Source organism: Rattus norvegicus, chromosome 7 (assembly GCF_036323735.1).
Source record: "Rattus norvegicus strain BN/NHsdMcwi chromosome 7, GRCr8, whole genome shotgun sequence".
Classification (NCBI taxonomy): Eukaryota; Metazoa; Chordata; class Mammalia; order Rodentia; family Muridae; genus Rattus; species Rattus norvegicus.
Window position 1 is genome coordinate 131,676,529 of NC_086025.1, and position 23,205 is coordinate 131,699,733.

The following is a 23,205-nucleotide window of genomic DNA, read 5'->3' on the forward strand; positions in this document are numbered from 1 at the left end:
CCCGTGCAGATAAACAACTATGTGAGAAGCTAGGCCTTCCTTTCACTTAGCCAATGCTGCGGGCCTGACTTGTTTCCCAGAGAGGAGGGCGGAGCCAGGGGCTGACACACTTTAATATTCATGTATTTATTCTCAGAACATACAAACTTATCTTCTCAGAGAATAGAAAACAAATTACTGACTTAAACTCCGAGGGGCGGGGAGAGGAGGGATGCCCAGAGTGCACAGCACCCGTGGCACAGAGGTTGTGTGGCACAGGGCTGCGCAGTTCTAAGGGCGCTCAACCTGCTTTAAACTCCGAATGGGAAACCAGTTGTCAGAGTGACAGAGTCCAAGGTCCACAATCCTCATGATGCCAGATCCCCTGGGTCACTCAGGGCAACTACTGCTGTACAGTCACACAGGTGTGCTGAGGAAGTCCCCTCCAGGTGACCAGGTGTTTGTTCAGGCTGGAGATCGTGCTAGGCAGCTGCCCCATAGCGTGCTGCTCCTGCCTCCTACAGCCCTTCCTGTTCCCTTGGAGCCCACCTCACAGGCTCCAAACCAGGGACTCTGGCTGCTTCCTAAGACCCATGAGCCAAGGACAAGAGCCTGGAGGGGTCATGAGGGCTTAGGACAGGCACCAGTTTCAGAGCATGGCTTCAAATCCACTCAGGTGCTGTGTCAGGCAAAGATGGTCTCTTCCCTGCGCTTCTTGGTAAGGATGGTGCCTGGCTTGTGCTGGGCATCTGGGTGGTTTGCCAGCTCTGGAGGGCAAGAGGACACTGGGCTCTCCAGGATGGCTTGCTTCAGTTCATAGAACACGGCTGAGTCCTCTTTGGTGAGGAAGGTGATGGCTACACCACTCTTGCCTGCTCTTCCTGTGCGGCCAATTCGGTGAATGTAATCTAGGGAGCAGAAGAATGTCACTCGGGACCAAGTCAGATGTCCTGGTGCGTGGTGCCCACTCTTAAAGGAACCCTCTGCCCCACAGACCTCCATGGGCAAGCCATCCACCTCCTGCTGTCTACACCCGGTGAATCCAGAGTGCCCTCCACTCTGCCCATCCCCCACTCCACTGCCTACTTGTCGCACAGCAACACTAACGCTCTCCCAGCCAGAGCCAATCTTTACACACCATGAAGTGTCATCCTAGACACTGGGACGTCGCCCCAGACTCAAGCAGAGTTTTCGGTGCACCCTGACTCTGAGAGGGACAATGTAAGTGGCCTCTCTCCTAACCCTGAAGTGAAGCTACCCCTGCAGGCCTCACCTTCAATGTTTTTGGCCATGTCGTAGTTGACAACCATAGATACGTCTTGGATATCGATACCACGACCAGCCACATCTGTAGCCACCAGAATATCCTTGGCTCCAGCCTTGAGGTTGGACAATGCGAATTCTCGCTGCTCCTGGCCTTTGCCACCATGCAGTGTACAGGCGTTGTACTGTAGGGTAGAAAGCACTAGGCTCAGGGAGAGGGAGCAGAAACAGGGAGGGGGGAGAGCAGGCGATGCTAGAGGAGAGCGGATGATGCTAGGGGAGAGCATAGAAGCCAGAGAAGTTCAGTGAAGTGAGGAAAGAACACAGGAACTAGAGCAAGAATGAACAAAAACATGGCGTCCTGTTGGGGGCAGGCAGGATAGGGACTGAGGCCCAGGAGTGTGCTGAGATGAGGAGCCAGGCAGACGACAGGTTCTAAGGGAGAATCAGGTAAAGGAATGGGGAGGTAACAGGCTAGGAAGGCTACGGACATGAGGAGCTGAGTGCTGAGGACACCCCTTACCTGGTGAGCAGTACAGGCCTGGTCATCAGCACCCCTCCCCCACCCTCATAGGGCTCCAGCCTCACACTGGCCCCACCCGTCTGGCTGCCGGACTAGAAGGGAATCCTAGTAACTGACCAGTTCTCCTCCCTTTCTCAAGCCATGCACTAGTTTCTGTAGCCCTGGTTTGTTAGATGTGTAAAGATTAAAGAGCGAGTGGGAGCCACATCCCCATCCATCCCTAGCTTCAGAGAGCTGCAGCGCTGGCTTTGCTCTGCCTGCCAGACATACCCCCATCTTCTCCAGAGACTTGGCCAACACGTCGCAACCCTTCTTCTGGTTGACAAAGATGATGATGGGTGGATCAAAACCTTGTTCCAGGATTGCCAGCAGCTTTTTCCTGGGGGAGGGGGAGGAGAATAAGGTACACATACCACCCAGACTCAGTAACCCCAACACTCAAGCCCAGCAACTGACAAACCCAAGGTCCTCAACAGAGACCTTGCAAAGGAGGAAACAGCAAGGCAACCACCCCACAGCCGCCCTACGCAGGTCTCCCAGATCAGCCCCGCCCATACCTCTTTTCTGACTCCGACATGAGAAAGACCTTCTGTTCCACCCGCTCATGGGGCTTGCCTGCAGAGCCAATGTACACCACAGCAGGCCGCCGAAGATAGCTCCTGGCTAGACGCTCCACCGCTGGAGGCATGGTAGCCGTGAACATGACTGTCTATAAAACAGGAGGTTCAGCTCGGGCCCAGGCAGATGAACTACATACCCTACTGTCAGCCCAAGCAGCCCGACTCAGGCTAAGACATTAATCTAACACTGCTACCCTGGGAAACAGTGTTCTTTGCCTTTCGTCTCACACTAGGAAGGACCGGGAGCATTTGCTACCACCTGGATCCAAGTAGCATCATGATTCCTCACATCAGGTCATCATCACCATGATCATTACAGGTTTTTCAAGACAGGGTTTCTCTGCAGCCCTGGCTGTCCTTGAACTCACTCTGTAGTCCAGGCTGGCCTCAGATTCAGATCCCCCTGCCTCTGCCTCCCACAGGCTGGACTAAAGGTGTGCCAGTGCCCAGCTTGTCTACTTTTCTTCTTTTAATGCCCCAGTGCTCTCTGTATTACACCTCCACACCAGAAGAGGGCATCAGACCCCCTTCTAGATGCTCACAAGCCACCATGCGCTTGCTGGGAACTTCCCTCCTGAGCTGGCTCATCAGCCCTCAGTCCTTACTTTTGTTTAGCTCTTTTGAGACAGGATCTTGCTGTGCACATCTGCCTGGCCTGGAACTCACATCTAAGACAACCTAGCCTCAGTCTTGGGCAATCTTCCTGCCTCCTCCCGAGTGCTGGGGCTTTAGCCATGAGTCACTATGCCTGGCACCTTTTTCTTCTGCACCACAAGCATGCTGGAAGCATGTACAGTAGTGTTAGCGTGCTGGAAGCGTGTGCACTGGGCCCTCCCTAGGCAAGGAAGGTTGAAAACAAGACTTGGGAACTGGTTCAAGTTCTCCCAAGAAAGCTGCCTACTTGACGGTACTTGTGTTTTCCTGATTCAAAGTTGGCTAACATCTTCTCGGGGTCCTCGGCCTCGTCCGTGTCCGGCTTCTGGTTGCTGACAGGCATGTGCTCCAGGATCTTCTGCACATCTGGCTCGAAGCCCATGTCAATCATCCTGTCGGCCTCATCCAGAACCACATAGGTGCAGCGGCTGAGCACCAGGTAACGGTTCTCCAGCACGTCAATCAGACGTCCTGGGGTGGCGATCACAATCTGGAAGGATCAGTGTAACCATGTATGGCTTTAGCAGACAACTCACCTGTTTCTTTTCTCTGCTATGAACTATCTACCCACTTAGGCAACAGACCTTCAATGCTAAGGAACTTGACCCTCAACCTCCAGCCAGATTTGGTACTTAAGGTCCCAGAGAATGGACCTGAAACTATCTGCTACCTTCAGTTTCCTTCAGGAATAAATGGGGTTTCTAAATAACATCCAGGGGGTTGGGGATTTAGCTCAGTGGTAGAGCGCTTGCCTAGGAAGCGCAAGGCCCTGGGTTCGGTCCCCAGCTCCGAAAAAAAAAAAAAAAAAAAAGAACTAAATAACATCCAGGGTTAGACAGATGGCAGAATCATGAGGAACTAGCTTAGATGGAAAAACACTAGGGAGCACTGTGGAAGGAGAGAGGGCGGGGAGCACTGTGGAAGGAGAGAGGGCGGGGAGCACTGTGGAAGGAGAGGCCGGGGAGCACTGTGGAAGGAGAGAGGCCGGGGAGCACTGTGGAAGGAGAGAGGTCGGGGAGCACTGTGGAAGCAGAGAGGCTGGGGAGCACTGTGGAAGGAGAGAGGCCGGGGAGCACTGTGGAAGGAGAGAGGGCGGGGAGCACTGTGGAAGGAGAGAGGGCGGGGAGCACTGTGGAAGGAGAGAGGGCGGGGAGCACTGTGGAAGGAGAGAGGGCGGGGAGCACTGTGGAAGGAGAGAAGCCGGGGAGCACTGTGGAAGGAGGAACATGCAGGACTACACTGAGAGGTCTACACGAGAATCACGGTCTCAGATCCTCAGAGGATCTTTCCACCTCTGAGGAATGCATGCTGACAACATGCTTTAGTAAGAACACAGGCTTTGGCTGTGAACCATTCCCTCCCTCACAGGGCTCACTGAGAGCTGGCTGTGTTGGACTCCAGGCGAGTTATTAACCTCATCTTCATCTATAAAACTGTGCGATCTCTGTCACTACCTGCTCTCATATGGCTGCTGTGATGGCACTAGTCACTAGTGTTGTAAGTATATACTGGTGTAATTAATTAAAGCTCATTAGAGACACAAACCTCACAACCCATGCGTAGCCTGAAGCCTTGGTCCTCTCTGGAGATGCCACCAATGACAGCCACAGTGCGGATACCTAGTGGCTTTCCGAACTTGATGGTCTCTTCCTCGATCTGCTGAGCCAATTCACGGGTGGGAGCCAGGATGATGGCATAAGGGCCCTGGTCGGACTCTTCGATCCTGCAGTAAACAGGGCGTCCCACAGCTCCGTAAGCTTTGGTCTCGACCAATCACAAGCGGAACAAGACAAACACAAGCGGGACAAGACGAAGTCCCTGGTAAGAGCATCTATGGGAATGGGCGGGTTGGTGATCCCGTGTGAAAACCTGACTACAGATGAGCAAGGGAAGGGGAAGGCAAGACCTCTCTCCACAGCGACTGATTCCAGTCTGCCTCGCCTGCCCTACCCACCAATCCACGCACCTGATGACGAGCCGAGCCTACCTGTCAATTTTGGGAAGTGTGGTGATCCAGACCAGTAATGGGATGAGGAAGGCTGCTGTCTTGCCACTGCCAGTCTCAGCCACGCCAATGATGTCACGATTCTGAAGCCCAATGGGAATGGCCTGACGCTGGATAGGTGTTGGCTCCTACGGTGACCCAGAAGAAAAGTCAAGGGCAGAGAATCACACTATCTGAGATGGACAGTGCTAACACAGTGGGCAAAACATGCTACCACCATAGACCTCAGACACATAGGAATGGGGCCCACAGGAAAACACAGGCCTAAAGGCCCATACTCCCACCACAAAGGGACAGGCGCAGTTAGTTTGGTGCTGTAGGCAGAGAAGACACTAAATAGAGAAGGAACAAAGTTCTCCAGTCCCAACTACATCTACAGTCCTAGAACACAGTGCTCTGGGCCAGTCTGCCCTTACCTTGTAGCCACACTTATCAATGACTTCCAAGATATGTGGGGGCAGAGACGAATCTTTCCAGGACCGAATAGGATTGGGAATCTTGCCACCTTTGGTGGTGATGCTATAGTCTTCCCGAAAGATCCGCCAGTCCCTGTCTGTCATCTCATCTAACTTCTTCTGGGACCAGTGGCGATCATCCCAGCGTTGCTTGGCTTCCTTCTTACGAAGTTTGCGGAGTCTTGCTCTGAAGCAGATATGATGGAGGTTAAACAAAACCCGAAGACTCCTTTTCATAGACCCCAGGCTCCACCCAACCACCCCAACCCAATCAATCACTCACTCCTCCTGCTCCTTTTCTTCCAGGGTTCGTCTCTTTTCCATTAGGTCTCCATAGAAACGTGACTGTTCTCGCTTCTGCTGCTTTAGGTCAATGCCCGCAATGAAGCCCCGCCCCAACAGCTGCACCTGGTGCCGTTCTTTGTACCTGGGACGGAGACAGAGGGAGAAAAACAAGGTGTTCAAGGCAAGGGCAGACTGCCCATGAGTAACAGTTCTCCCCAGCCGGCCTCTTGCCCTGCTCAGGAGGATGGTGAGTGCCGGCCTATCACTTCTCATCCTAGCCCCGCCTGCTTCTTCTGTCATCAGCCTTCAGGACCACCCAGTGTCCAAGCCCCAGGATGTGGGCACAAAGCCACTCACAGGGGGTTGTAGTCAATGGAGGTGTCTTCAGACGCATCCCACTCAAACACAAACTTGCGGTCATTGAGATGCCTTGTCCGGCGCCGTTTTTTGATGCCACCCAGGTAACGCTCCTATCAGGGAAAGAGCACAGAGCTGGTCAGCCTCAGCCCTGACCTGAGACCAGAGTGACAGGTGACTAAGCCTGGTCTGTGGGGTCTCAGCCCGTACCTTAATAGCGTGCAGCTCCTTGCTCTTGTCCTTCTCCTCCCGGATCTTCTGCCGGCCCTCCTCATCCTCGTTGCCATTGGTCTCTCGCTCCATCCTTTCCCTGCGTTCCCTCCGTTCCCTTTCCTGAGGGTCTTCTGCAGACAAAGCAGGAAAGCAGCAGAAAGGCTCAGTAGGAGGAAGAGGTCAGGGAAGGGATCCTGTCAGCAAGGACAAGTGAAGAAAGCGAGGGGACACATGGTAGAATGGGGACCTAACAGATATTTCCATACACTTTCACCATTCTTTCCTTTCCCAAGCCCTGGAACAAACAAGCCCCTGTCCTCCACCCTCCCTTTCTTTTTGTAATGGCTGGAGATCAAACCCAGGGCCTTTTGTATGGTAGGCAAGTTCCACCGTTAGCTACAGCTCCAGTCTGAGCTTCTATCTCTCTCCATAATGTCACCCCACCCTTTCTGCACAGGACAGAAAACCAACCCAGCATCTTCCTGCCCAAATCCTGGAACTGTTTCCTCTTCTTCCTCTCTTCTTCGAGCATCTTCTGTCGCTCCTCCACCTCCTGCTGCCGCCGCTTCAGAGCTTCAGCCTCTCGCTCTGCTTTGGAGAGGAATTTAGGCTTCAAGAGAGAAGGGAAGGGTTAACAGTGTCTAGCAGCTGGAAACGACTGCATCACTGCCAGAGAGACCCAGGAAGGCCCTATCTACTTGCTAAGATGGTAAATATTATGATAAAACACAGAGGCCTAGGACTCTGTTATGGACTAAAGTCTTTGCTCATCAGAAATAGGGCTGCAGGTATAGCCGGGTGTCATGGCGGAAACATAGCAGCTGCCTAGCATGGTAGGTCCATGAGAAAATAACAGATCAGCGCTCTGAGGAGAGGAGTGCCCACAGAGGTGATTGTAAGGACAGCAAAGGCGTCTATCTCTGAGAACAGGGTCGGCAGACTAACTACCGATACCGCAGACAAGGCCTCTCACTCCTGGAACTCCGATGCTGAGGCTGCCCAGTTGGTGGCATTTGTTATGGCCTCCAGAGCATATTAACCCAGACGCCCAAGTCTTACCTTAGCTTCAGCTTCTTCCTCAGCCTTTTTCTTGGCCAGAAGTTCCTCCAGGGACAGTGGCTGGATCTGAGCATAAAACGAGGGAACGTGGTTTATGAAGATCCTCCCACATGGAGCTAGAGACGTGGCTCGGAAGTTAACAGCAGCTGCCCTTCCACAGGACCCAGAATCAGTTCCCACACGGAAGCATACGACTGTCTAACTCCAGTTCCAGGACCCAACACCCCTCACACAGACATGCATACAAACACCAGTGCACATAAAAAATATGAAGGAATCATTGAAAAAAAAAACAAGAAGACCCTCTTCCTGAGCTGGGCACTGACAGTGGTACGCACGTTCAATCCCAGCACTGGGGAGGCAGAGGCAGGATCTCTGTGAGTTCCAGGCCATCCGGGGTTTCACAGAGAGACTGTCTCTGGGGTGGGGGTGGAGGGTATCTCCCTTAAAGGAGACAGAGAGGCATCAGCCCGCCTTTACCTTAGGCCTCTTGTCACCATGCTCATCCTCGTCACCCTTCTTAGAATCTCTGTCCTTCCGAGACTTGAAATCTTTTCCTCGACCAGGAGACAAGCTTTAAGGAAAAAGGAGAAAGGTTCAAAGCTGTCTTCCCCCAGCCCCTGACTGAGATTCAGGCTGAGCCTCCAAAGGAAAACAGACATTACCTACTACTCAGGACTGGTCACTCATCATGTCCTAAAGCTTTCGGAAGCATGGCCTGGTCCCCTGCCTGCTCTGAAACCCAATTAGGCTCCATCTTGGCCCCACTCTGCCTTTTTCAGAAAAGTGGACCTTCACTGCTATTATCAAAAACTCCAAAGAGTCAGCGTGTGGTGACACACACCTTTAATCCCAGGAGCCAGACATAGGCAAACAGAGCTTTGTGAATTTGGGGCCAGCCTGGTCTATATAGTTTTGGGACATCCAGGGCTACACAGAAAGACTTTGTCTTAGGAAAGAAAATTCACACCCATGAAGTCCAGCAACATGATCACCTAAACACGGCCATGCTACCACAGCTAGGGGGAAGCTCTCCTCAACCATACAAAGGACTACAGGCAACCAGGGATGCTGAGATCAAGAGAAAGTGTTCTCTAGGAGTGAGCACACTGACTGTTACATTGTAGGTGCTGAGCAGGCTATCTGTGTACTTCAGAACACACACACACACAACAATTCATGTATGAAAAGGAAAGAGGAGGTCATGAATTTGAAAGAGAGGAGGGAACATGAGAGGGTTTTAAACAGGGGAAGAAAAAAGGGGAAATGCTATTAAAAGAGCAACGAGATGGGCACATCGCCAGCTCACAGCTGGAACTCCAGCACACAGGACTGAGGCAATACCTCCATGGCTACCACGTAGGACCCTGTCTAAAAACCAAAGCCAACCAAACAGAAACAGACGCAGGAGAGATGGTTGGTGGTTAGGTACCTGCTGCCCTCAAGGAAGACCCAGGTTCAGTTCCCAGGACCCATATGGTGGCTCACTACCGTCTGAAACTCCAGTTCTAAGGGATTGGACATCCTCTTTTGACCTCCATGGGCACAAAGGACTCATGTGGTGCACAAACATATTTGAGGCAAAACACTCATATGCATGAAATAAGATAAATAAATCTCAAAAAACAAAAATAAAAACCAGGTATAGTGGTGTATGCCTACAATCTTAGCACTCAAGAGTCTGAGGCAAGAGAATCCAAGTTCTAGGCTAGCCTGTGCTACACAGCGAGTTCCAGGCCAACCTGAAATACAGGACTCTACTTTGCATAGACCCCGAACGAAAACTCTAAAAAGAAAAAAGCTAAAGAGCAGCTGCGCACTGAAAAGTAAAACCGTGCGCCTTATAACACCCAGTGAATTGAAGACACGCACGCGAGCCCTTCCTGCAGAGGAGGTCCTGCGGTTTGCACCCTGGTTCATCTTTCTCCTGCTCAGTATCCCCAGCTCGGCTGCTTTACATGTGCTGTAAGACAGCGCAGGCAAGCCTGCGGAACTCCTGTAAGGTCTGTCCTCCCTTTCCCACACCTCACATGAGTCTGACAGAACTCTCCAGTCGCAGCACAGTGTTTCCTTGGCCTGTCCCGCTCTCGGCTCATTCCTTCTCCCTCTCTTCCCCTCTCCTTCTCTATGGTTTTGCCAGATAGGCTTTCTCTGTGTAGCCCTGGCTGTCCTGGAACTCACTATGTAGACCAAGCCTGGCCGCCTCTGCCTCCCAAGTGCTGGGATTAAAGGCCTGTGCCACCACCACATCCACACAGCTTAAACTTTTCTCTTGCTACATAATGTGTGTGTGTGTGTGTGTGTGTGTGTGTGTGTGTTCGCGCATGCGCATGCACCCAAATGCCTGCAAATATGTCAGAGATGTCAGAGGTCAGAGGAACTGATGGAAGTCAGCTCTCTCCTCTCCTCCTGTGGGTTCTGGGGCTCAGGTCATCAGACTCATTAGTCAGCAAGTGCTTTAAACCGCAGAGCTGTCTTGCCAGTCCTCGGGAACTCTTCCTCACTTTTTCTTAGTAAATCAAAATTTGTTATGCTTTAAAAAAGAAAAAACCGAGGTTGGGATTTAGCTCAGTGGTAGAGCGCTTGCTTAGCAACCTCAAGGCCCTGGGTTCGGTCCCCAGCTAAAAAAAAAAAAAAAAAAAAGAAAAAACCAAAATTCCAAACAAACAAAAAGTTCATGGGGTAAGAACACTGGCTGATCTTGCAGGGGACCCAGGTTCAGTTCCCAGCAGCCTCAGAACCACACGTAACTCCAGTCCCAGAGCATCCAATGCCCCCTCCTGACCTCGGTATGCTCCAGGCACACAGATGGTGCATATGCACACATGTAGGCAACACACACACAAATATATAATAAATCTGTTTTATAGTTAAGAATGCACTTTTATTTTTGATTATGTGTGTGTGTGTGGCGGGGGTGCTCCAGGAGGCCAGAGGCCATGGCTCCTGTGGCACTGGAGTTGCAGGGACTTGTGAAAACACCTGACGTAGGGGCTGGGAGCTGACCCAGGTCCTCTGTAAGAGCAGCCAGTGCTCTTAAGCACGACACAGCTCTCCTGTCCAAATCAAACTTTTTAAAAGATATTCTATTAAAGTTATTTTACGTAGCTTAGGTAAAAATTGAATTTTATAATGGAGCTATTGGCATGTTTGATTAACTGATAAGCTTTTCAAGTAATTTCTCAGTTCCAAAAGTAACCTGGACTTCAAAACGTGACCTGGATTACTGTGCTTGCTGGGGTGTGTGCAGAGGACACAGGAAGGTATCACATGTCTTGCTCCATCACACTCTTCCCTCCTTCGAGACAGAGTTTCTTACTGAACTGGAGCCAGGCTGGCGGCCAGCAAGTCTGAGCAATCCTCCTGCCTCTGCTCCACAGATGCTGAGATTGCAGAGGGAGAACATAGCAGCACTGACTTTCATTGTAGATGCTGGGATCTGAACCCCATTTCATTTTATTTTCTTGTTTTTCTTTTTTTACTTTTGTTTACATTTATTTTATGCTGAATTAATCCCTGTCCCATAAGTCCTTGTTTCTTGGCTTTTTTCTGGGATATCGTTCCCGTTTGTTCAGCCTTTTCTGGCTTGGGAAACAGTCTGTTCCTCTTCCATGAGGATCATCTTAATGAGGAGGGAAGCTCACACACGAGTCAATCTGACTGCAAGCCCCGTAGTGCACCAGCGCATCTGAGGTGCTTTGTTCCCCTGGCTGTTCAGTGCCGAGAGTCACCCTCTAACCCCCCTCTAACCCCCGCTCAGCATCACTCTGCATTTCTCTGCTGGCGCAGCCAACAGTCCGCGCTGTTTGTGAGCACTGACCCTGTGTCTGGCCAGTTGGGCTTGGGCACACCTATAGACTCTATCCTGCTGGGATGCTCAACATCGCTTTTATTTTTTTTATTATTTATTTTTTTTGGTTCTTTTTTTTTTTTTTTTCGGAGCTGGGGACCGAACCCAGGGCCTTGTGCTTCCTAGGTAAGCGCTCTACCACTGAGCTAAATCCCCAGCCCCGCAACACCGCTTTTATAAAGGGACATTTCCAGATACCTGGTGGCTTTTCAAATCTGCATACCCTTGGTGGCCTAGGCGATTACACAGGTGTCAAAATGAGTGTAAAGATTTGGCCTTCTTATTTACTAGGTTTTGTAGGGTTTTCTGGGTCAAGGGAGTACTATTCATTTCCATAGGTCACGGGCTACTCTCTGAAGAACACAGGCTGAGCTGAGACTCACACCTGCAATCCCTCATCTTCCGAGGCAGCAAGAGCAAGAGTTCAAGGCCATCCACAACTGGTCTATACAGGAAGTTGCGGGCCACCCAGGCCATGTAAGAAGACAGTGATTATTCAAACAAACAAATATATGGAAAGGCACATGCGTTCTGAGAAAAATGATTCTGTAGACACTGCCGATGGGATCTCCCATGGAGCTAAGCTTCAGAGCAGGAGAGCTGGATACAGCCCCTAAAGCCCAGTCACCCCTTACCTGGATCTCTTGCGGTCCTTGTCCCGCCGGTGGCCATCCTTGTCCCGCTCCCGCTCCTTCTTACTCCGATCCCGTTCTTTATCTCGTTCCCGTTCTTTGTGCCGTCGTTCCCTGGGAGACAGAAAATTGAAGAAATCCCTTGCTGGTTCTAGAGTTTCTTATCTCCCTGAGGCCTAAGAAGGTTCCCATGCAGTTGCTTCACACTGAAGCCCCACCCCGTGTAACAGAATACAGTCACTTTACCTCTCTGTAGACTTGGAACGGGACCGAGAGCGAGAACGACTACCTCCTCGACGCCTATCCCGTGAGCGATGCCTCTTCCGGTCTTTAGATGGGGAGGACTTCCGGTCCCGGTCTCTATCGCGATCTCTTTCAGGAGTCCGCGATCGCTTCCTTTCTTCCTTGGGTGATGCGTCTCGGTCCTTCTTGTCAGCCAGTTCTCCTGCCATCTTCGTGAGAATGACAAGTTCTCATCATGTACAGTTCTGCAACCCTCAAAACTATCAATGTGTATTGGTATACCTGCTTCACGGAAGAGGAAACTGAGGCATAGGTACACACACTAACTTGCCTGAGGTAACACAAGTTCTAAATAGCAAAGACCTGGTAGTCTATCTGAAAAGCCCATACTCATTCATCACAGTATTTTGTCTCCCTGTGATTTCTTCTTAGATGTTCGCTATTCGATTGTTGGGACAGAGCTAGCCGGGACTATTATCTCAAAAACAGAAAGTAATCAACACCATTTAAAAACAAAACAGCAGAGGAGAAGAAAAACACTTTTACTCAGATTTAAAGAAATGCACCAGTAGGGGCTGGGGAAATGGCTTGGTCTAAGGTGTCCACTGTACAAGCACGAAGACCAGAACCCAGATCCCAGTGCCCATGTGAGGACCCACTAAGGCAGACAGATGAACCTTGAAGCCCAGTGGCCTGCGTGACCAAGCCAATGAGCTCTGGGTTCAGTGAAACCTGTTTCAAAAGACAATGCAGGGCTGGAGAGATGGCTCAGCGGTTAAGAGCACCAACTGCTCTTCAGAGGTCCTGAGTTCAATCCCAGCAACCACATGGTGGCTCACAACCATCTGTAATGAGATCCCATGCCCTCTTCTGGTGTGTCTGAAGATAGTGTACTCATATAAACAAATAAATCTTTAAAACTATGTCTGGGTTGGGGATTTAGCTCAGAGGTAGAGCGCTTGCCTAGCAAGCCCAAGGCCCTGGGTTCGGTCTCCAGCTCCAGAAAAAAAGAAAAAAAAAAACAAAAACAAAAACAAAAACAAAAAACTATGTCTGATTCCCAGAATCTACACAGGGGAAGGAAGAACCGGGTCCTAAAACTCATCCTCTGACTTTTGCACGTGCACTGCGGCAAGTGTGTAAATGCATCCATGCAGAATATAAATAAATGTGAAGTGTCAAGGATTTTTAAATTAAATAAAGTATGGTAGACAGTGACCTCTGATGTCAACTTCTGAACTACCTACCTGACTACCTACACACTACACATACACACACACTACACATATATACACACACTACACACATATATACACACACACTACACACACACACTATACAGTACACATATATATACACACACTACACACATACACACACACTACACATACACACACACACACGCGCGTACACATGCACTGTACCTCTAGTTAAGCAATAGAAAACCTGTGAAGGGTGCATAGGAGCTCCAAGCATTTTTGTCAACTGCCTGGGAACCTCTACTTATTTCAGTATCAAACATAAGCAATGGAAAGTGTCTTATCTAGAAGTCCCAGAGGGGAGTGGCTGACAGGCTGACGATCTCCTCAGGTCTCACAGCCTGGTGGCGGTCTGTCTTCTTTAGGCAGACAGGCCTGTCTACTGTCTTCCTGTGAGATTTGAGCAGGAGTCTAATCTACTCCCCTCCTCCGTGGGGTATGCTGCACAGCACCCCAACCACACTGCCAACTATTCTTTTTTTTTTTTTTTTTGGTTCTTTTTTTCGGAGCTGGGGATCGAACCCAGGGCCTTGCGCTTCCTAGGCAAGCGCTCTACCACTGAGCTAAATCCCCAACCCCACTGCCAACTATTCTTGAGCTACAAAAACTAACTTACTAGGGGTTAAAGGGACACACAAGTCTGAAGCTGCCTCTATTCCATTTCGTCCCTACGACTTGGGACACATTATCTTAAGGGCTTATTTTATTCCTAGATGGCTCGGCTGGAATATCAGTATCCTGAGCATTTTGTTACACTCCTCATCTCCCGTGCCATACGCCTAAGAAGTTAATTACGATGAAATCAAGGAAGAAAAAACCCATTGAACAAACATCGCTTTCTGAAGATGAAGATGACCAAGTTTTATCTCACAATGACCTAAAAAATGACAAACAGTCTTAGTCAGCATGTCATGCACTTCACAGTATGTCTCTCCTACTTACAGCCCTAAGAAAACAGCCCAACAGAAAAAGGAAAAAAAGGCTTTTTTTTTCTTTTTTAAAATTATTTATTATGTATACATGTATACCTGCAGGCCAGAGAGGGCACCAGATCTCATTACAGATGGTAATGAGCCACCATGGGGTTGCTGGGAATTGAACTCAGGACCTCTGGGAGAGCAGACAGTGCTCCTAACCTCTGAGTCATCTCTCCAGCTCCCCAATAAAACTGTTCTTTATAAAGCATCCTTGGGTTTTTTGTTTGTCTGTTTTAAAAGATTTATTATATATAAATACACTGTAGCTGTCTTCAGACACACCAGAAGAGGGCATCGGATCCCATTACAGATGGTTGTGAGCCACCATGTGGTTGCTAGGATTTGAACTCAGGACCTCTGGAAGGGCATCCAGGGTTCTTAACCACTGAGCTGTCTCTCCAGCCTGTTTTTTGATTTTGTTTTTTTGTTTGTTTGTTTGTTTGTTTGTTTTTGGGAATCACCTATCTATATGTCCCTTGGCTGGCCTGAAATTCACTATGTAGACCAGGATGGTCTCAAATTCACAAAGATCTGCCTCAATCTGCTGGGATTAAAAGTGCATGCACCAGGGGTTGGGGATTTAGCTCAGCGGTAGAGCGCTTGCCTAGTGAGCACAAGGCCCTGGGTTCGGTCCCCAGCTCCGGAAAAAAACAAAACAAAACAAAACAAAACAAAACAAAACAAAAAGTGCATGTACCATATCTGGCCTCGTTCTTTCAACATCTGTACACCTTTCTAGTGCCAGGAGCTGTTCTGGGTCCTGGAGAAGACGTTATAACTAACACAAATTCATGGTTTCATGGAGCATGAATTCACTGTGCCACATTATTTCAGATACTCAGAATGAGCTCAAAACGGTAACCAAACAGAGTAATGTGGTCTGGAGATAAGAAGAAACTCTCAGGGAAGACTTCTTAGGCTGGCAGTTACACTGAGGCCTGGTGCTGGAAGAAACAGCCATGGGGTGATCAGGAAAAAGAGCTGACAGACAGAGACAGCAAGCACTGAGGGGATGATGCTCGCTCCCCAGACACTGTGGTTCAGTGGGTACTGACCCGCAGGGACGCTGATGCCAGGTTAGGTCAGTGGGAGGGCCACAGACTGGCTCAGTGGGAAGACAGGCCTGCTACAAGCCTGGCGTCTGAGATCGATCCCTGGGACCCACACCATAGAAAGAGAGCTGACGGGGTGTGGGTGTAAAAAAAAAAAAAAAAAAAGAAAGAAAGAAAGAGAGCTGACCTCCACAACTAACCTACTTTACGATAAAATAGGTAACCAATAATTTTTTTTAAAAAGACAAGGTTAGGGGCTGGAGAGATGGACGGTGGTTAAGAGCACTGGCTGCTCTACCAGAGGACCTGGGTTTGGTCCCCAGTATCCACATGATGACTGGCAAGCAAGCAGCTGCAAATTCCAGTAGATCCAACGCCTTGTTTTGACCTCCTCAAACACTAGGCACTCAAGTGGTGCATGGACATAATGCATGAAAAACACCCATACCAAAAAAAGAAAAAAAAAATCAATGACTAAAGTCAAATCATGTAATTGTTATAAACCATGCCAAAGGTATGTGGTTTTCAACTTAAAACCAAGAGTAGGAACTAAAGATTTGGGGGGCAAAGTGGAGATTAGTGGTGGCTTTCACTATAGCTGTAATAAAAAAAGGAAAAGAAGGGGCTGGAGAGATGGCTCATCTGTTAAGAGCACTGGCTGCTCTTCCAGAGGTTCTGAGTTCAAATCCCAGAAACCACATGGTGGCTCACAACCATCTGTAATGAGAACTGATGCCCTCTTCCGGTGTGTCAAGGACAATGCGGTCCTATACATAAGATAAATAAATAAATCTTAAAAGAAAGAAAGGAAGAAAGAAGAAGACATAACTTGAGTGACGTTTGTCTGGGAGAGAATGGGAACAGGCAATAAAAGCAAAATACCCTGTTAGGGGCCAGGGCAAGGACGTCTAAATTTCAACTTAATCTCAACAAGAACATTAGAAGAACTTTAAGCAGAGTATGATAAAACCAAAAATTATCTTAGAAAAGGATTACTCTGGTGATTTATAAGGAAATATATTGACGTATTTTTTTTTAATTACGGAAAATACTTAGTAGTAACTGTAATCACAGCACTAGGAAGGTGAAGGCAGTACTGAGCGCCCAAAGACAGAACAGAGTAAGCTGCATATTGAATTCAAGGCCAGCTTAAGCTACAAAAGACCGGGTCTCCAAAAGACCCTGGCCGTGCTTCCCAGTTCTTTGTAGGGCAAAGGCCAATTTTCACTTAATTGTTAATCAAGCGCTACTATATATGCACGATTCATTTGTAGGCCCTGTGGAAATTACAAAATGAATTCTGTCCACAGGAAGCTGCAGAAGGCATGAGACACGCCAAGTATAAGCCGCTCAGACGTAGAATCCAAAGTTGCCGTTTCTTTCCATTCGTAAAGAGGATATGGAAGGATCCACAGAGGAAGTAGATCTTTTTAAAGTATGGGTAGAATTTGAAGATATGTGCAACTGTGGGTTAGGGTTAGAACTAATCTCCGGCAAAAGCAATTGATACTGGCAACGCCGAAGCCGGAAGGCACGGAGTGGGTTCTGGGAGCACATCAGAGTTCCAGTCTGGCCGAAGTAAGGGAACAAGAATTAGGTCAGACTGAGGTATAGCAAGCGCGATGTCCATGGGCCAAAGTCTAGGCTCATAATATAGTCCTGGAGGTGGCCTGTGCCCAGGGCAGCCAACACTGCACCCGGGGCCCGCGCCCCTTCGCTTTTGCCCGCCAGAGCTGCCCGGGCTCGTGCCCCTTCCCTGAAGCGTTCTTCCCCGTCCGGTCCCAGAGACTGAAGCTACGGCTATCTTCCTGCTCCTCACCCACTCTCCAAACTCGTGGGAGCCGCCTCCACCGCCAAGACTCACCACCCCGCGCCTGAACCGCCTAACGCGGCCTCAACGTCGCCGAACAGTCGCCATCTTTCGCGTTTCCTGATCACGGAGGAGCACCCTGGCCGCGCGGGGAGCCGGGAAAGCGAGTTCCTGGGCCTTCACCGCGCGAGCTGACGAATTAGCCCCTAAAACTACCAATCCCAGAATGCACGGCGCGAGGGCTGACCAGGTTGCGTGGTCTTCTGGGTAATGTGGTTTGCGAAGATTCGGTGTCTGTAGGAGAAAGAATTTTCCAAATGTTGTCTTTCTACTTTCTTACAAGGTTCTTCTGCAGCACAGGCTTCCTGGAATCTTCTAGTAGATATTGCAGTTGATTGCAGTCAAAGCTGGCAGCTTTCAGGGACCAGGTTTACACGGTAACAAATAATTTACTTTTTTTTGAAGAAATGTTTTTTATAAAAATTGTGAGAGACTATCGCCTCCGTGAATGAATGAAAGATAATGAACTAAAGATTAGTTCACTGGAGTAGCTTAGTAATTCACAATGACGGTAGTACCGTTTTCACAGTAGAACTACTTCAATCGTAAGAAGGTATCTTAGCGGGGTTGGGGATTTAGCTCAGTGGTAGAGCGCTTGCCTAGCAAGCACAAGGCCCTGGGTTCGGTCCCCAGCTCCGAAAAAAAGAAAAAGAAAAAAAAAGGTATCTTAGCAACCTTGGGTCTCCAGAAGGATGAATTCCTTAACACCTCCAAACTGTCCCCCCACTCCCAATAAATAATAAACTAACATCCCAAAGGTTTCCCTGGAAGGACTTCCCCCTAAAGTGTCTTACTGTTTACTCAACATTCCAGAGGGGACCTTGGCTCCCTCGTTTTCTTGATCTTTAGGAACTGCCCACCTGGGCTACTTGTTATTGTTGATTTCTTCCTTCAGGTTCTCTGAACATCAGTCCACTGAACTTTTCTTTCATTTATTTATTTATTATTTATTTATGTTCATTTATATAAGTACATTGCAGCTGCCTTCAGACACACACCAGAAGAGTGCGTGGAATCCCTTTACAGATGGTTGAGAGCCACCATGTGGTTGCTGGGAATTGAACTCAGGACCTCTGGGAGAGTAGATAGTGCTCTTAACCACTGAGCCGTCTCTCCAGCCCCCTGAACTTTTCTTCTAGCCCTATACCCACTTCCTTTCTCTTTGGTTCAAACTGCACTGTCAGCACCTGCCGAAACAATGCAAACGGTGTGTGCTAGGATGGTTGAGATTAACCAAGGTACCTCGAGCTTCCTTTCACAACATTTTTTTCATCCTCAGGTTTGCTTTGATCCCACATAGATGTTGGTCTTTCTTTTTAAAATTTAGTCTTTTTTTCCTGAGGTCCACATCATAATCGAAAAAAAAAATTTAGTCTTTTTTTATGGGCATTGGTGTTTTGCCTGCGCACATGTCTATGTGAGGGTGTCAGAGTCCTTGGAACTGGAGTTACAAACAGTCGTGGTTGCCATATGGGTGCTGGGAATGTGAACCTGGGTCCTCTGGAAGAAAAACCAGTGTTCTTACCGCAGAGCCATCTATCTCTCTAGCCCCAGGTCTGGTTTTTCACCCTGTGTATTCTTTCAGTTCCCAAACAGGGTCTCAGAATGCACCCTAACTCAAAAACGCAGCTTCACTCACAATGGCTCAGTGTCCTTTAGGAGACTTTAGGACAGAGCTCCTGAACCTTTGATATTGCAAATTCTAGTGCAGGGAGGACTCGGTCAGACAGTCTGAATCTATAATGAACGCTAGAGGGCTCTCCACTCATGGACTGAAACCTTACCTCCCCACCCCAGCCCCCAAAAAAAGAAAGAAAAAAAAAATTCACACACAGAAAAAAAAAAAAGAAAAAAGAAAAAAAGACCGACTAAAGATGGGTGGGAACATTAAAAACCTCACACTATTGTTCGACAGTCTTCCAAGTGTTCGGCTCCCGGCTTGACACTTAGGCTAAGGTTCCTTGTCTTAGTCATATTAACAGGGTGAGTTGCGCATTCCTTGATTTTAGCGGATGAGGAAAGTGTAGCCACTACATCTGCCTTGTGAGTCCACAAAGCTAAAAACATGAGGATCTAAGGCCCTCAGGTTCACTTGATCTCAGGCACCTTACCTTTCCCTATTTCAAAATACTGTTCTGTATACTCGCACACAGTGATGATTGCTTAGATTTATTCAATTGTATGTATATGTTGTTCTCTCCCTCTTCCCCCCCCACCCCCGTATGCATCTATGGGAACCTACGGAGCTTGGGGCATAAGAAGTCAGACAAGAGCGTCAGAGCCTCTGACCGGAGTCACAGAGGGTTCTGAGCTGCCATGTGGGTGCTGGGAATCAAACCCAGGTCTCGTGGAGGAGCAGCCAGTGCTCTTAGCTACTGAGCCATCTCTCCAAGCCCGAAATGAATGGTTTTTTAAAAGAGAGTAAACCGAGACTCAGAAAGATGAAAAGGCTTGTCTGAGTTCACAGTGACAGTCTCCTATATTTTGAACTTCTCAGGACACTGGGCTGGGGATTTAGCTCAGTGGTAGAGCGCTTACCTAGGAGCGCAAGGCCCTGGGTTCGTCCCCAGCTCCGAAAAAAAGAACCAAAAAAAAAAAAAAAAAAAAAAAGACACCGATCTTCAAGGTCCTTGTTGATTTTGCTTTTCTTTTTTTTTTTTTAAAGATTTATTTATTTATTATAGATGAGTACACTGTAGCTATCTTCAGACACACCAGAAGAGGGCATCAGATTCTATTACAGATGGTTGTGAGCCACCATGTGGTTGCTGGGATTTGAACTCAGGACCTCTGGAAGAGCAGTTGGGTGCTCTTAACCGCTGAGCCATCTCTCCAGCCCCGATTTTGCTTTTCTAGCTCTCTTACAAACTATTCTTGAGATAAAGGACATAAAGACTGTGGTGGCTGTTTGTGTAAGGTGTTACTCGATGTGCGTTCTTGTGTATAGATGTGTGTGGAGGTCACATGACAACCCACAGTCTCAGTCCTTGCCTGTCCTCTTGTTTCCACCTTCCATCTCACCACGGAAGCGCTGGGATTGTGGACATGTAGCACATGCAGCTTTATGTGCATGCAGGGATTTGAACTCAGACTCCCATGTTTGCAAGGCAAGCACTTTAGCCACTAAGCCACTCTCCAGCCCTCGAGCTTATATCCTTTTAGTAAGGGTCAAAGCTACTTTTCTACTTAGCCACATGGCTAACAATAAGGGGTAATATAGTTAACAGTGAAACTTGGTTTGAATCCTAACTCAGTCACTAATGGTATGATCTTCTGTATATTATAAACTTTATATAATATATAAAATATAATATGCATATTATATTAGCACATTATATAACATTATTATATAACATTATTACATGCTATATAGCATGAATCTTATATAATATGCAATTACATAATATATAAGTCATATAACATACATATTATAGAGTAGATAGTATTTTCTCTTGCATTACTTATCAACCATAAATAACAATACTCCTTGCCTGCAAGGCAGTTAAAAGTACATATTCTTTTTTTTTTAAGATGTATTTATTATATATAAGTACACTGTCACTGTCTTCAGACACTCCCGAAGAGGGTGTCAGATCTCTTTACAGATGGTTGTGAGCCACCATGTGGTTGCTGGGATTTGAACTCAGCACCTCTAGAAGGGCAGTCGCTCTTAACCACTGAGCCATCTCATCAGCCCAAATGTGTATACTCTTTTTTTTTCTTTTTTCTTTTTTTCGGAGCTGGGGACCGAACCCAGGGCCTTGCGCTTGCCTAGCAAGCGCTCTACCATTGAGCTAAATCCCCAACCCCACGTGTATACTCTTGACGCCTGTAGTACCAACTCTTGTGAAGTGAAGGTAGAAGTATCGGCCATTGGTTCAAGGTTACCCTTTGCTGCAGAGTGAGGTCAGGACCAACCAAAGCTGCATAAGACCCAGCGTGCCTTAATCCCAGCAAGGGAGCTGGGCAGAGGCAGGCAGATCTCTGTGACTTCAAGGCCAGTCTGATCTCCAGAGTGAACCAGGGCAGCCCCCAGAAGGCAGAAGGGTACACAAAGAAACCCTGTCTCCAAAAACAAAGAAAACAAACCAGGACCCAGTCTCAGCTCCTACCCTCCCCACAAAATAAATACATACATAAATAAATAAATAAATAAATAAATAAATAAATAAATAAATAAATTAGAAGAAAGCATATGATGTTACCAACTATAGTGTCAAGTGCCAGCTACTCAGGAGGCTGGCCTGAGAGGATCACTTGAGCCCAGAGTTGGAGTCCATCCTGGGCCATTCACCAGGGAACTTCCTCACGACAGAGAGCTCTAGAGTGAGACTAAAAGCAAGATGGACAAGGAGGAGGAGAAAAGACAAAAGAGAAAAGAAAACACATTTTAAGTGCACATTTAAAAGCTAGGCTTGGTACCCAGGCGTGGTGGCACATCCCTGGAATTGCAGCACTCGAGAGATAGACAGGAGGATCCGCTCAAGAAATTCCTCTGGTGCGTTGCAACTTGAAACCACCCTGGCTGCAGCATCTGGGCATAGTGGTGCACACCTTTGATACCAGAACGCAGAAGCAGGCAGGTTTTTGTGACTTCTAGGTCACCTGTGGTTATATATAGTAAGACCCTGTCTCCAGAAAAAGTTCTAGAGTTCTACACCTCCTGGATTTGCATCCCTGTTTAAATACTCCGTGGCTGCATGGTTTCTGCACTCCAATCTCCCAGGACCTCCTTGCCTCTGTAATGGAGTAGGTAATCACTCAAAAGGTCTTCACAGATATATAAAGTGCTCTGACTCACAGCAAACATAAGACGAATGTTAACTAGTTTTCGTTTTGAGGTTACGTTTGATTATTTAAAGCATAAAACGGGGCTGGAGAGATGGTTTGGCACTTAAAAGCACCCACTGTGCTTGCAGAGGACCTGAATTCAGCTCCTAGCACCCACATAGTAAGGCAGCTCATAATAACCTATTAATTCCAGCTCCAGGAGGTCTCATGCCTGTGGTCTCTGAGGGCACCTGTTTTCACATGAACACAGACATGTGCACACATGCATGTGCACACGCACGCATACACACACACACATACACGCATACAATTAAAAAATACAATTAAAAATGAAATCTTGGGGGCTGGAGAGATGGCTCAGTGGTTAAGAGCACTGACTGTTCTTCCAGAGGTCCTGAGTTCAAATCCCAGCAACCACATGGTGGCTCACAACCATCTGTAATAGGATCTGATGCCCTCTTCTGGTGTGTCTGAAGACAGCTACATTGTACTTATATATAAGAAATAAATAAGTCTTTAAAAAAAAGATTATTTTAAAAAAATGAAATCTTTTTAAAGAACAGATGCATAATAAATTATCCTTTGGAGACAAGATCTTGCTACATCACGTGGAGCAGACTAACTCCTTGCCTCAATTCTCCTGCCTCAGCCTCCCAAATGCTGTGCTTCCAGGCATACACCACCATACTTAGTCGTAGTAACTTTTTAAGAGTTTTTTTTTTTTTTAATTTTATGCATACGGGTCTTTTGTCTGCCTGGGTACCACATGCATGTGGTAACCACGGAGGCCAGAAGGCATAAGATCCTCTGGAGCTGCAGTTACGGATGTCAGCCACTGTGTGGATGCTGGGAACAGAACTTGAGTTCTTTGCAAGAATAAGAAGTGCTCTTAACCCCTGGGCCATCTGCCCAGTCCCCATAGTAACCTTTCATTTGTATTACTACTCTATGAGCCTTGGAGAATAAGGGGTGTGAGCTGCTGTGGAAGAGAAGTTACAACTGAGCGACCATCAACAGGTACTAGAACTGGAAAGTCAACAATAGCCACCTCTCCTTGGACCCAGGAGATGGGAATCCCAGGAGCCACCCCTGGGCTTTGAACTCATCTGTGGAGCACC

General features: G+C 48.0%; 2 protein-coding genes across 7 annotated transcripts in view; one reads left to right on the top strand and one right to left on the bottom strand.

Annotated features, from left to right (window-relative positions):
- The window catches only part of Tuba1c (tubulin, alpha 1C), a 441,616-nt gene that overhangs the window by 39,555 nt on the left and 378,856 nt on the right, over positions 1–23,205 (top strand). The gene's annotated exons all lie outside the window — the stretch shown is intronic.
- On the bottom strand, positions 108–17,389 carry Ddx23 (DEAD-box helicase 23). Of its 2 annotated transcripts, none has more exons than NM_001106793.2 (17): positions 17,291–17,349; positions 12,142–12,347; positions 11,899–12,009; positions 7,894–7,987; positions 7,414–7,479; positions 6,826–6,964; positions 6,352–6,485; positions 6,142–6,254; positions 5,783–5,926; positions 5,461–5,686; positions 5,027–5,172; positions 4,585–4,762; positions 3,287–3,529; positions 2,323–2,474; positions 2,036–2,144; positions 1,253–1,427; positions 108–887 (listed from the first exon to the last, which is right to left on the bottom strand). In NM_001106793.2, the coding sequence occupies exons 2-17, from the start codon at positions 12,345–12,347 to the stop codon at positions 664–666; spliced, it is 2,460 nt and encodes an 819-aa protein (NP_001100263.2). In that variant the 5' UTR covers positions 17,291–17,349; the 3' UTR covers positions 108–663. The 2 variants fall into 2 exon arrangements, with proteins under 2 accessions (NP_001100263.2, XP_006257405.1); XM_006257343.5 differs by having other exon boundaries at positions 111–887; positions 17,246–17,389.